The following is a 14,926-nucleotide window of genomic DNA, read 5'->3' as shown; positions in this document are numbered from 1 at the left end:
AAAATCATCTATCTACCTCCTCAGAAAAAACATCATGCAGGACCCAATATGACAGAGAAGCCATCAGCATTATTTTAAATCTTTTACTGATTACAAAACAAAGCAGATGGCAAATCAAGTCATGAACTCTGCATCTGCCATGCTTAATGAACAGTTTAATTACCTAGTCCCATTTCTGATGCATTTTTACCATTCTCAGCTCTGGGAGTCACTAAAATACTTCACACTGACTGATATCTCCAGGAACATGTGGTATCAGCAGTCAGCTGGAGTTGGTTAATCAATACTTGTTTAATCTCCAACTTTTATGGTGATGGCCTAAATTATGTCTCAATAGAAACAGATTTCCTATCATATCACATGATCTGGTTGAGAGCCCAGGAAACAAAAGGGAATTTTTCAGTCTCTTCTCTGGGCAGCAGAGTACCCAAAGGCAGATAAGTGCACAGGCAGGAAATAAACACAGTGAAACAGCAACATCCAACACAAGCAGCTTCGTTCAGTCCTTGTGCTGTGCCTTAGATGAGCTGCAATTATGGCAGTGTGCACTCATAAAGCTCACAGTTTCAGGAACAAATTAGACCAATTTGGAATAAGTTACAAAAAGTCACTGAAATTGGGCTTCCCATTTTGAGTTGTGAGCTTCCTGCAAAGGATCCCACCCTGGCTGCAAAAAGCAGGGCATTTTGTCTCTGGTGAAACCTGCAGTGCTGTTATGGGCTGGTCCTATGGACTCCAGAGCTCCTTGCAGGAGGTTCCTCCTGGGCACAGAAGGAATCTCTGCTCTCAGGAGTCACTGAACTGAACATGGGCAGGGGAAGAGGCTCCAGGTCTGGACCCTGGCAGCAGCCAAGTAAGAAACACAGTAAGGGCTGATGACAACCAGGTAAAATCACTGGAGGAGAGGAGGAGATGATGGCCAACCTTTGGCTCTCCACATCAGAGGGCTTGGGAGCTTTTGAGTGGGCTTTTATTGCTGTTCTCTTCTGCTGCACAAGGCCCAGTCGTGCCCTCTGGAAACTGCCCTCCTGAAATAAACAACCAGAGCTGGCTGCCCATGAAATACTGACTCAATCAGCTGCTTACACTCAGATCAGGATTTTCAGAAAGGATTTTTTCATTTTGGGAGGCCTCTGTGTCATTTAAAATTTCCTAAGAGATTCCAATTTTAGCCATTCAGTAGCAGAATTGACTGTTTATAACGAGTCCACTTCATAAACAAAGACCAGGAGTTGTCTTTCTTTGAGAGAAACACTCAAAAGCTTAAGGACAACACAAAAGTCAAATACAAAACTGTGTGAGTAAACATGGCATTCAGAGCAAATGCAGCAGTAAATCAAACAGGCAAAAGGGCAGAGGTGGACTGGGTGTTTCCCCAGCATTTCAGGTATCTCCCAGGACTGCTGTAGCACAACTACCTCAGGTACTCAGGCAAAGATGAAAGATTTTCCCAAAACTCTGAGCTAAGGGAAAGCAAAAAGCATGACAGACAGCAAACCCAGCCAGGCAGATCTCTGAGAGAGAGAGAGAGAGAGAGTGAATCCATCCCTTCAAACATCAATTTCTGTTTCATCACCTTAAGTGAAGGGAGTGACACTCCAGGAGGAACCTCCCAGCCATCAATGCCAACAGCCTCGGTGGTGCCCTAATCCAGCCTTGTGTTTCATTGAATCCATGTAAATCTGCAACCTTCAGTCCTGCCCTGACTTCCAAGGGCATGTGGGACAAAATGATCAACCAGCATGTGCTGAAGAGCAGTTTGTGAGCAGGAATAATCAGGATGCAGCTCCTACACCAGCTCACACCCAGCAGTGGAATTGATGGGGCTGGACCACTGCAGGAACACTCAGAGACTGCAGAAGGCTGTTCCAGGGAGCAGAGATTTGTAGGGATGCACTGAAGTATCCCACACTGACAACTGTGTCACTTCCAAGCAGTAAACCAACTGGAAAGGCCCAAGTAAGATCAAGAAAGCCCAAAAGAAGCAAATAAGGCAAGCAAGGAAGCAATGGACAGAGGTTAAATGCCCTGGAATGGAAATACAAGGGCAACCAAGACAGACAGACTGTGTCAAGGAGCAACTGAGCACGACTGACAAGTGAGACTGGCAGTCTGTAAAAGCCACAAAATATTGCTTCAGTCTTGGGGGGAAAAAATCAGTAGCCAAAGCAGTGAGAAGGAGTCAGACTAGCAAAGCAAGTACCCCCTGAAGAAAGTACATTTCCTACTGAAATATTTGGTCCTGCTGTTACCAAAACAAAAAACAACTTACTGTTTTCTATTAATATTTTAAAACATATTCTGGCACTGAGACTTCCAGGTTCCAACCTGTGCCCAAAGAAAGGAAAACTGTTACAGCATTAAACTTGCACTGTTGAACACCTCTGATGCCTTCCAGGCCTTGTTTGCTCAGCACACAGGAACTGATTCACTGCCCTAGCAGAGGGTCAAAGATGCACAAATGCAGAAGTCATACTATCAAAAGCAATAGCATTTCAATCATATATATAATACTCTCCCCCAAATTAGATTTTCACAGTCCTATTTAACAAGACAAAGATTGAATAGAGAGAACTCATCTTTTCCATTCTCAAATTACATAAAAGCACACCACAGTACTGATGCCACTAATTAGATGATTAAATACCATTCTAGGTGATATGCTTTCAATGTAAAATAATTATTTTTGACAGGAAATGTATTTGCTCAATCTCATTTTAAATCACAATATCATACTTTTTTTAATTAAATGAAATTCTTTCTTCTGATTTTGCATGAGAAGAGCAACCAGCAGGAGAAACAGTGCTGAGGATAGATTGTCCAAGTACCATAATGCATGTACTCCTTCACAAAGGACCCTAGCATTCTCTGGATGGAATATAAATTTTCAGAGAACAGCAAAGTCTTTATTCCTTCAAAACAGGTCAGTTGAGGAATGACTGAGCACACTGAAAACCTCTCCTGTCAAAACACAAGTTTATTTGTCTGATGAAGAATACTTCCAACTTTTCCTATGGTCCTCCTCAGGGGGAGCACAGCAAACAAAGCAAAGGTTTGTCTTTCCATAGAATTCAGGGTACAATCCATCACATGACAAAGTAATGCTGTGGTTTTGCCCAGTACTTAAAGAAAAGTAATGATATTTTTGTGTTCCATGACAAAAAGTGTTTCTGCTGAGCACTGGAAATAAGTTAACAAAGGGAATATTTTAGAAACCATCTGAGAAACTTCCTTCAGGGCTGAGAACAGTCCAGCACAATTCTAGACAGCTGAAAAGGTTATAAAACCAGGATTTTTGTAGGGCTCAGTATGCACCTGTGTCTTATCCAGCCATGGCAGTCCCAAACCAGAACACTACAGAGAGCTGCCTGCTGCTGGGGCAGGAGGAGGGCTGAGAGGAGATGCCTTTTCTGTTTCCATGGAGAGAGTTTGGTCCATCCACCCTGCCTGCAGTGCCTGCCTCAATGTGAGGCTGAACGAACTGCTGTCATTTTCCTCTTTGCACTTCTGTGACTCTCCATGGCATCAAACTCTGCAGTCAGAAGATCTGATGGAATATCCTCTTGTAAAGTGGCTGCTTCATGCTTCAAGAGCCCAGCTTACTGCACCATACATCACAGCTTCTTTGGCTCAACAATGACACGGGAATTACACAAAATTGGGCGCAGCGCAATTAAAATCGATCAAAATGCTTTCGTTGACACTGGAAATCAAAGTCTAAAGCTCAGGCACCACAGCAGCTCTCTCCCCTCCTGCCTCCCCACGTGGTGATGTGCCTGGCTCCCTCTCATGAGCTCTGACTACTGGAGTCTGACCTTCTGCACACACATAAGCTCATTTACGTGAGCGGCTTTTATAACACCAGAGAGATTGCTCAGATGGGGGAAGTTTTGCAAGGAGTATTCTTGGAAAGTGAAGTAACTCTCATTCTGGCTACAGCAAATTATTATTCCCTTTGTGGAAAGCGAGCTCTCAGAATTTAATATAAAATTTTCAATGCTCTGCAGACTTCAGAATTATTGTATAGAATTTCATCATGAGAGCACACCTGATATAGGATGATGCAGACCCCTTTGATATATTCTATAGAAAGAATCTTAAAACGTATTTTCAATTTACTGGTCTAGTGCTTGCCATTACATTTGAACAGACTTCCAGCGTAAGAGGAAGGCAAATCTCTTACTCCCTGTAAATTGTTTTTCCACAGGAACAGTTGACAAGGTGCTGCCACTTCGTTCTCTTTAGGAAAGGAGGCAATGCAGCCAAAGCCATTACAAATTCCCTTCAGCGGCTCAAAACACTCCAGCAGCAACATGATTCAGTTCTCTGCCCTCACATGGATGCCAGGGCTCGGACAAAGTCACACATCCTCAGCACAGCACGAGCCCAGCTTTAGGAGGCACTGGTATTTCCATTCCAGTGAAGCCCTAAAGACAGGTTTCATGTCTCCCACAGCACCCGTTGTGCAAAAACTCCACAACAGTTTTGTAGCACCAGTTATAGAGGTGAACAAAGAAGAAATAGGAAGGACTGCACCTGGCAGGAAGAAGTAAGGACATGTGCTTTTCCAGGCTCACCTTGGTGAGGAGCACCACGCGTTTCTGCAGCCGCCTGACCAGCGCTTCCTGGTGCTCCCGCTTCTTCTTCTCATCCAGGAGCTGGCTCTGAACACACAGGATCTCCTCCTGCAGCTGCTGCCTGGCCTTCTCCAGCATCCGGGCACTAGGAGAGATAAGACAGACCTGTAACTCCTGAGTGCTGCCTCTCAGGCATCAGAGACATCAGGAAAGGCTCAGAGGAGAAGCATGACCGTGACTGTGTCACTCTCATCTTACGGCTGCACCACTGGAAACTGGGCAGCTGCATCCTCATTATCAGCTCTTGTCAGAAAAAGATGTGAGAGAAGAACAACCCCAGGGACAGCCTTCTTGTGCAGCACGAGACAATTACTGGAACCTCACAGGTAGGAAGAATTTAAATAATTGCACATCTGTTTCAACATCAATCCTTTTGCCTTTGAGAACGTGTCTTGTTTTCAGCAAACAACCCACACTCTTGGGCTCCACTGGATCTTTTAATTTTTTTCTAACAAAGGAGAAGAAAAAGTAGGTTTACTATTATCTGCTTTGACTGACAGATAGTACTCAGCAAGTAATTACAGCCACACCTATGTTGGAAGAGAAATGTCTTCTGAGGGCAGGTGACTAGCACTTCTTTTGAGATGTGGACATGATTCTCAATTAAACCAGAACAGCCTGGCCCTCTTCCTCTCAGTTCCCCATGCAGCACACCGTGGGGATGCACAATGATCTGTGGGCTCCTGGAGAAGCTCTCCACGTGTGCCCTTCAGCCTCCCAGCCTGCTGCTGGACACTGAGGGGCAGCTGCTCCAAGGCTCACATACAGCAGCTCATCACACACCAGCTGCTGGCAAAGCATTTGATCAATAACAAAATAAAAGTGGAATCACTCCTGTGATTTAAATATGATGAGTTTATCCAAGACTGCACTAAGTATTTAATGAGTGAGCAGGACATGAAATAAAAGTATTGCGCACAAGTCAAAAACCCTCAAGCATGCAAGAAAGATCAAACTCAACGTCTCCAGCTTAGTCAGGAACAGAAGAACTTTGTTTCTCTAATGCTAGAAACACCACTGGAAAATTTATGATTCCTTCCAAGGGGTCTTATTCATCATTATATTTGAAAGAAAATAATTACAAGTGCTTTAAATAAAATAGCACTATTGTTAAGGTACTGTTTAGATAGATCCAAAAGGGAATACCTAAATAACATTTCTAGCATAAATCAAGTACAACCTGCACTGCCAGGTCACCAAATTGTATTTTTTGGGAAATGTATGTAGGAATTCACAAGAATTCCAAAGCAGCTCTCTCCCTACCTCAAAATCCTTCTCTTTCAAAAAGGTATTTGTTTTAAAGCACTGGATGAATTAGAAACTTAAATTAGAAGCTTAAAGCTCCAGTTCAATTTGGAACCATTCACAAACCAGTTTAATAATTGGGAACTGTGAACAGGTCTCTTCATTGCTGTATTCAGGTGGGAAAGTTCATCAAGAGGGCTTCACATCTGCATCTGAAACTGGATAATTGCATTGCCAGGGCATCACTACTTCCTTGCACCTGTTTTAATTAATCAGTTAAGAAGGGCACCTGTGCCAAGTGTAACATCTCTGGTGATGGAACGTGCCTGTGGGGCAGCCTATCAAGCTTGCCCTCAAAATAGGGCAGAAAGGATGGTTAATTCCTGGTAACGTCAATTTCTGCCTTAGGATTTATTACAGTTTGTTCAACAACATTCCTTGTTATGCATAGGGTAAATATAAGTACAAAATCCTCATTAAGTGTGATACATGTGTTGTAACAATTAAAATCACACTACAGAAACCTTACTGCAAATATCTTTTTCTTTATCAAAGAACCTTTGTCCTGATTAGAGTCAGAACAAAAGAAAAAAATGCAAACATAAGATTAATTACCCTGAAACAGCAAAAATCTCACATTTGATTATTGCAAAACATTTTGATAAGGCAACGGAGCAATCTTTTTTCTTAATCTCCCAGTATTGTGACTTATTTCTATAAATGTTGAGTGGACCAACAAATGATGATTGATTTGACATTCACCAAGAAAAATGAGATATGTGCTAGGTTTCCTTCCCAAAAGAATGAAAAATATTTGAGATTCATGTCTCATGGAGAGTACAGACATTCAGCCACACACAAAACTTTCAAGCTAGGTTGGAAAACAACTGTTTTTAAAACATGAGAGAAGTTGAGCAAAGAGAGACAAATGGGCAATTTCCTCAGCCATTGCATGGAAATAACACCTTCATCTGTTTATATTTCAGCCTCAGTACAAATGTGATGTTAATGTACCTAAAATTCAAATGCCAGAGATGTGTCTGAAAGCGAGGACAATCCACAAACTCCCTGAACTGACTGTTACCATAGGTTTCCCTGCTATGGGAGGCATGAAATTCAACTTCCTCACAACTCTCCACACCATGCCAAAGTACATTACTGAGATCCTTTCTTCCTCTCTTTGGACAGATTGATAATTCTTCCAGAAACTGCACCAACTACAGCATGAGCTGCTTCTATAAGGAAAAATCCAAAAGGAAAGTGCTATTTTATATTGACACAAAACAGGATTTGCAAGTAGGTGCTCAGAAGCAAAAGCCTTTAAAGCCAGACTTGTGCACTCTTCTTCCACCCTGATGACACCTATGGCTTTTCAGAAGTAATTGCTCACTCAATATGAGCATTAAAAAATAAAATAAAAGAGGCACAAAGTTCTCCATTCAACATAAGCTTAGGGAAGTGGCATTTTAAAAAATCTTTGCAAGTTCAAAGTAAACCTTTTAAGCCTTAAAGAGAAAAAGTCATTTCTGTTTATCAGCCTATTAATGTTCCTTGTTCCACATTCCAGTGAATGAGATGCCGACATATTTCTGTTCTGAGCTGTTTGAGACTCTTCATTTTTTGCTCTTCCCTTCTGTAATCCACTTTAATGCAATCTTAATGATAAAACTTCATTTTCCAGAATATTCTTTGAAAGACTGAGAACAATGAGGGCACACAGTGAATACTCAAGCTATAAGATACATTTTAATAATCTCCTTCAAAAATGACAAAAGCAGCCGACAGCTCCCCCCCACCCCCAGTGATCCATAAAACATTATTTTAATCATTCCATCCTTTCAGTAGCCAAGTTACCACCTCAGAGTTACTAAAAAAAACTAAAAAACAGGGAAAGCAAATAGGATGCCAGAAGCAGTCTGGGTACGAAGCTGGGAGGAAAACAAGGGGTCCACAGCGACAATTAGAAGAGGAACACTGTCTGGGTCATGTTGTAGCTCAGCTGAAGATGAGACACGTGTACCTGGCAGGGCCAGCTGTCAGGAGGGAGAGCACATCAAAGAGAAAAGCAGAGTGTGATGGGAAGAGCAGGGAGGGAGCACAGGGGGAGAACACGGCGACAGTGCCGGCGCACACGCGGAGCCGAAAAGAGAAACAGCCATCGACATCCTCGTGTCAGAGCGCACAAAAAAGGGTTAATGCAGAAGCTAATGAGGCAAAAAGGAGCAGGGGAAATTGTTCTGTAGCAAGACATTTGGATGAAGGAACACCCGTCTCTGAAAGCTGACAACTCGCAGGCATCTCAATGAATCCACACGTACGCACACAAACTGGACTGGAAACTGATAAACACGGGGCTGAACAAAAATCTTATTTTCATTCCAGTTCCTCCCCCACAGGTTTTCTGAACAAACACAAAGGTATAGCAAAATCAGAGTAACTCCAGCATGTCTTTTATTTTCCAGTGGAGAGCAGCAGGACATCCCTGCTTGTGCTCTCCCTCAAGGATTCTTCCAACCTCCAATTTCTGACCGAGACAATTCCCCCCTCAGCCTCTGCCTACCCTGCCTCAGCACCATCCAGGATGGGAATTAAAAAGGAAAAACAGAAGGGAGAAGATGAAAACAGTTTGACTTAAATAGGGACAGAACACGGGAAAGAAAAGGTGATGCTTGGCAAAACAGAAAAATATTCATCTGATGTTAAAAAGGGAAAAAACCAATCCATTACAAAATGCTGCTGAAAAGACTGACTGTAGCTCTGAGAGCACAGCTACAGATGGAGCTGCCTGAACTAGTTTAACATTTAAGGCAGAAAAACCAACATCAAGAAGAAGGAGAAAACTTAAGTGCTACTAATATTTCAGCTCAAAATTCAGAGGTTTGGGTGCTAACTTTTTACTACGATAAGATTGGCATCTCTTTCTGCTTCCTTTCTTCTTCAAAGACAGAACTGTGGCTATATGGAAGCAGTAGCACTCTCTCCTGCCCTCAAATCCTGCCCTGCTCCTGGACTGTGGGGGCCAACAGGTCTGTGTGTTCTATTTGCTCACTATATTCAGAAAGAGAAATGATACAAAATATGAACATCTTTAGTAGGAGTTATCACAGGGGCTATATTTTATTTAAAGCTTTAAGTGTGCCTCACAGAGAGCCCTATGAAATACTGCTACACAAAATACTACATGAAATGGTCTACAGAGAGTTGGTGGGAAAACACTCTTTCTTCTTGCTATTTATTTCTCCCAAGTCCTCAGCAAACATCTGCAAACTTTCTCTTGTATTTTCACACCTTGTATTTTCTCAAAGATCTTTTGTGTAACTCACCAGCACCAGGCTTCCATAAATCACAAATCATTCAAAAGTAAACAGATCATACATCACCTTGCTGCTAGACACACAAGGAAGATTCAAATCACACTGAATTTATAATGAGGGAACAACATAAAGAGAATTATTTTGCTAGTGCAGCCAGATGAAATGGGTAAGAAGCAGACAGACATTTGGAGCTTTATTGGTACACTGACAATGTTTTATCTGTGAGACACTCTTTAACTTTACTCCCTAACCAACAGTGTAACTATCAGGCTTGGAAACACAGTTCCACCAAAGTGAGCAGTTAGAGAAAAGAAATAACCTACATTTTCTGCCCCAGTACAATGGCCATGATTGACTGGCAAGAGTTAAGATTCACTGAAACAAATCCACATCACGCACCCTGAGCTTCCTTCCACTGCAGGCTAACACACATGGGGCTGTGCTGACCCAAAGGAGCCCAGGAACATTCCCAAAAGGCACAACCCAGGGTGGCTCCACCTGAACTGACACTGAATCAGCCACTCGAGGTGAGAATCACTGCCACAGTCCTGAACATGCCTTCCACATCACCATCAAGATGAGAATGAAAGCAGTGTCCTAACAACTGAGGAATGTCTGTGGTTTGTTTTGGCTTTATGTGGAAACATCAGTAGTTTCAACATCCATCACTGAATGCTGGAAAGAAAAATATTTCAAGGGGGAGATAACTGCAGGCATAAATGTCCTTTTCCTAAGCTTCCAAACCTGTTCACAAGGCCAAAGCTTCTACCAAAGGCATTTATTTGGCAAATAAAACTTCTCCTGGTATTTAAAAACCACTGAGCCCACACTGCTGGCTGTGCACTTACTACACTTGAAAATGCTGCTGCCTTCAGTGGCTGCAGGAGAAATTCTTCTGATAGCTGAATAAACAAAGTGATTAATATTAGCTTATGCAGACAAATCTTTAAGGGCCTTTGGTATGTGCAGATGCTCATGGCTCTTGTTCTGAATCCACAACAAGTCAGACATCAGTTACACCCTGAGCAAACAGATTCCCTCTGCAGTGCTTGGAGAGAAGCAAATACTAAATGTTCTTAATAAAATGCAAGTAATTAAAAAGCAGGAGTTAAAAGCAAGAGTCCTCTAGGATGATTAACACAGCATATAGCCAGTACAGCATGTCTCATCTCTCCCTGCATCATCAGTTGCATGTGGCATTTGGCAAGTATGGAGGATGGACTGCTTTAAAAGGGCATTCACTGAAAAGGATTTTCCACTCCTATTCTGAGATAAGAACAAATTGAAGGTGCACTTTCCTACAGTGCAGAGAACAGAATGCCCACAGATGTCCTCTGAGCACAGACTGACCCACCACACCAAGCCAAGATGTTCACTGAACTGTTCAAAATCCACCCCAGGGAGCTGGGAAAGGAGCACCTCCACTCCCAGTGCTTCACCAAGAGCTGTGCTCATCTACTCCACTTTGCAGCTCCTGATTTTGGCTCTCCTAACAACCCTGGCTAGTGAGGAAGGTCAGCCTGTGGATGATGCTGTCAGTAAGGGAGTTTGTGGAGCTTCAGCACCAGAAGATGCCAATGTCTACTCCCTTCCCTTACCCAGATTTGAGCATCCAGCACAAGGGAGTAAAACACTGGAAAAACAGAACTGTCATAGGAGAGAGGAAAACAAACAAACAAAGCCCTCAAAGAAAAATCCAAGGAAGAATTTTGAAAGGAAACCTTTTCTCCAGCCAGGATGCAAGCACCCTCTCTGCAGCTGGCTTAATTTACATCATCTAATTCAAATTCTAAATGCTTCAAAGTGTTATTACACTTTTTTCTTTGAAAACAAAAATGACAACAACTGGAACAAAACTCTGAATGAGAAAACCCAAAGACTGAAATAATTACTAATCTAAACAGAGGCCTGTACATGGGCTGGTGAAGTCACTGGCCAGCTCTACACAGTAATTTCTCTTCATGTCGACTCTGATGAGTTTTGTATTTCTAACATTTCATCAATTTGAATCACTAAATTCAATTTGCATTCACAGATAAACAGAGAAGGAATAATAAATACTCTCATCTGACCTTGAAGTGTGACACAGAAAATTGCCCTCGATGATTTCATTTCAGTCTGAACCAGAATGAATAATGCAGTTGGCCCCATCAGTTACCAAACTACAATCACACTTGTGGGCTGGAGGAACTCATGGCTGTGCCTAAATATGATTAAGAAAGTCAAAACTTTTCACTCTTTTTTGTATTAGTATTTCCTCCTGCTCCTTCACTACAGGGATTAAGTCCCTACCTCTGTCCTTCCCCACCACTCAGCCCCAAATACAAATGCCAAGGATTTTGTTTTGTTGCACAGTCACAAGTGAAGGCACTGCACAGTTTTCTCAACCCAATCCAATATTATTTGCTTTATAAAGTGCACATAATAACTCTTGTCTCTCCCAGTAAGCTGTGATGTCACTGGGACAACTCTCCAGCACAGCAACTGGTAGCATGAACAACACAAGTGACTAAGAATATTTCCAATTTCTGTTATACATTCCAACCAATGCTTACTGAGAAAGTGGAAAAACCATCTGGGAATAGCATGAGAGCTGAGGAGCTGTAAAGAATAAAGAACTGATAAAGAGGAGTGGAAAAAAAGGAAAATTTGCTTGAAGTGGTGAAAGAAATGAGTAGGAGAATGGTCGTGCTGAACCAACTTGTCAGCAAACAAATCTGCAGAAATTCTAGGCTCTTGACAGCTAGATAATGGCTTATCTTAATAAAATAAGAAGGGTCAAAGTGTTTAGATGAGAAAAACAAAACATTAAACCCTCCACTGTAATATAGCAAGTGAGTCCTCCCAGACTGGTGACTCATTACGGCTTTGTGAAGGTTCTGTGGATCTTTTTCAAATTACCTTTTCCAATGAGACCTCATTTCCAATGTGCATTACAGTACTCCACAGTGAAATGAGGATTGAAATGAGGATTGTATATTACTGCTCAGTCCCTTTTTTTTTTTAATATCTGAACCTAAGACTAGCTGAACAAATTTACAGAAACACAATTGTCTAAGGTATTTTTTTGCAGAACAATTCAGTGATGGACCCTCACCATAACTCTGAGTAAAATCCAAAGCTACAGCTCAGCATTTCAGCATCAGGTTTTTGTCAGTGAAAACCCCTCCAGGTTATGTGATGAAAACTTGTCTCAGTTTTCACTAGGGACTCAGAAGAGAATTCATAGTGTTACTTGTTGACAACAAATAAACCCAAACAATTAAGTGCTACCCCCCAGCATTTACCCATGGGACAGTGGTACAGATAAAAGCAAAGGAATGACTGCAAAGTCACTCAGCTATCTGTGACAAGCACTCTGCCAGACTGCTGCTCTTGGCTTTCCTTTCCCACAAGCACCAATTTAACTCCATCTCATATCTGCCTCCCACCTGCTTTGACTCAGCTCGTGTCAAAGCAGTCTACCAGGATCCAAGCCATATTAAGCACAGCATTGTGACAGACCTGCTAACCCTTAAATCCTCAATATGGATGCATTTTAAGTCAGCAAAGATCTTAAAATTTCCATGACCAAATAACCTGACCTGTAACCATGGATTTTTGAAGTTTTTGGGCACAAACAACACCTCATGGTAGTGTAGGATCTTTTCTACCATGCTCCAACAACAAATCAGGATTCACTGCTAACTGCATCTGTTTTCTGCAGGATCTCTGCCTCATTTGCTGCAGAATTTGGAAGATTAATGAAGCACAGAAATTGCTTGAAGAGAATGGTCTCAGATTTTGGCAACTGAAAGGCTCCCAAAAAATCTGGTTCCAATTCTTGCCTCTGCCAGAGCTCCTGGTGATACCATGACCTTTCCAAAGCAGTCCTTGGTGCTCAGCCACTGGGCAGCCCCTGGTGCTGAGCCCCAGTGTTGGGCACTGACACTGCTGCTGAAATCAGGCCCTATGAAGCCTTGGGTGTTTTGAAAGAACATGTTCTAAATATTCCATATTGGCATCTCCAAAAATAAGGCTACACTTTCTCCTCGGTTTACATCTGGTCTAACAGAACTAGCATAAGAAGTAACTAATAAATTATTAAATTTCTCTGTAGAAAAGCATTAATAGTTGCTCATTAAGTCAACATAATCCACCATCTCTGCCAAGTGAAACAAGAATGTTGCATGCTATAGAAAACTAGACTAAGGAGGTGCCAAGTGACTTGAATTTGGGATTTCCCACCCCCTGAGAGCTTCACCTTGCAACCCTGATCTTGCCTTTCAAGTATCTATTTTCCTCATGGGGAAAATAGTACTTAAAATATTAAAAAAAAAAAAAAAAAACAAACAAAAAAACAAAACAGAAAAACCAACACAAAAGCAAAATCATTTCTCTAAGAATGAGGCAAAACAGCAGAGTTAGCTGAAGCTCCTCCAAAAACATCCACTGTGGAGTATGCTTCATCCCAGCTATATTATTTTACATTCTCACACACATCCATTTTGGGCATGTACATAAGCACAGGCAGACCCACAAAGAAGAGCAGAGCTGATCTCCAGCCATCTGGTGTCACATAATGAGACTAAAGAAACTGGGATCTTTCCAAGCTCCACTGTCACACCAGGAATATCTGCCACTCCTCCTGCAGTGGCTGTGCAGCCCCTCTCTTTGCAAACCCAGGGAATATGCAGAGCTGCTGTGTCTGGGCAGCTGGGCAGAGGCAAAAGGCTTCCTCACACCCCATTTCCAAGCTGTAATTCTTCCCCCATGAAAAGAATATGCCCAAATCAGACTTACAATGAAGCCCTGCTAATCCCATTCCTAAAACATCCTGAGGATTTTTGTTTTCCCTGTTTCACTTAGAAATCCAGAGCACTATTTCAATTTCCACTGGACTGTTGACATTATTAGGATTTACATGCAGGGCACAGAGACCTATCTTCCTCTAATTTTAATCCCCCAAATTAGGTCAAAGAACCCATAAACCAATACAAGGCAAGGGAAATAAAGCTGTCACCATGGAAGGAGAACTGCCAGAACAACTGCATTTATAGCCCTGTCACATCAATTCTTTCGCATCAATATTTTTAAGTGTTTAATAAAACAATACTACATTCAAAGCAATCTTTTTGCCATGAATGCTTATAGAGAAAACAGTTAGGTGGACATGTAAATGGCCTTTATACAGCAGTTGCAGGTTTCAAAGTCACTACATTCACAGACAAATCAGATCCCTCATTTTGTGGTGAAGTTGTGACAAGGAAATTAATTTAAAGAGACAGCAAGTAATTTTGTCTTTGCATCACTCATAAAAGAAATGCTCTGTTCAATATAATTGGTATCAGCCAGTTGACACCACAAATCCTACATCAACCAGGTCCATGTTGGAGGGGCAGGATGATAATCCAGCATGGATTCAACAGGTGCAGGGAGAAGTTTCTGCCCTCAGCACTGAGGCACCTCAATTCATCACTGTCTTGGTTTAACCCCAACAGAGCATGGCATCACATGGTCTGGAATACCATGGAAGCAGTGGATGTTTGGACTGGAAGGGACCATAAAGGTCATGTCATTCCAACCTTCCTGCTGTCAGCAGGGACACTTTCCACTGGACCAGGCTGTCAGAACCCCATGCAGCCTGGCTTGACACTTCCAGGGTAATTATGCAAGGCTGATTTATCTGTCACTTTCAAAAATTGTTCTTACCACAACACTTTATTTAAAGCAAAGCACAACAAGACAATG

The 14,926-nt window shown here is 42.1% G+C and overlaps 1 protein-coding gene across 3 annotated transcripts in view; it reads right to left on the bottom strand.

Annotated features, from left to right (window-relative positions):
* Positions 1–14,926, bottom strand: part of MAD1L1 (mitotic arrest deficient 1 like 1) — a 345,841-nt gene that overhangs the window by 240,274 nt on the left and 90,641 nt on the right. For all 3 annotated transcript variants that reach the window (XM_084216166.1, XM_084216165.1, XM_084216167.1), the window contains exon 11: positions 4,578–4,722. In XM_084216166.1, coding sequence (XP_084072292.1) covers positions 4,578–4,722 — 145 coding nt within the window. The remainder of the gene's footprint in view (positions 1–4,577; positions 4,723–14,926) is intronic.

This window comes from Fringilla coelebs (assembly GCF_963513975.1).
Source record: "Fringilla coelebs genome assembly, chromosome: 16".
Lineage (NCBI taxonomy): Eukaryota > Metazoa > Chordata > Aves > Passeriformes > Fringillidae > Fringilla > Fringilla coelebs.
This window is presented reverse-complemented; position numbering and strand designations above follow the sequence as displayed.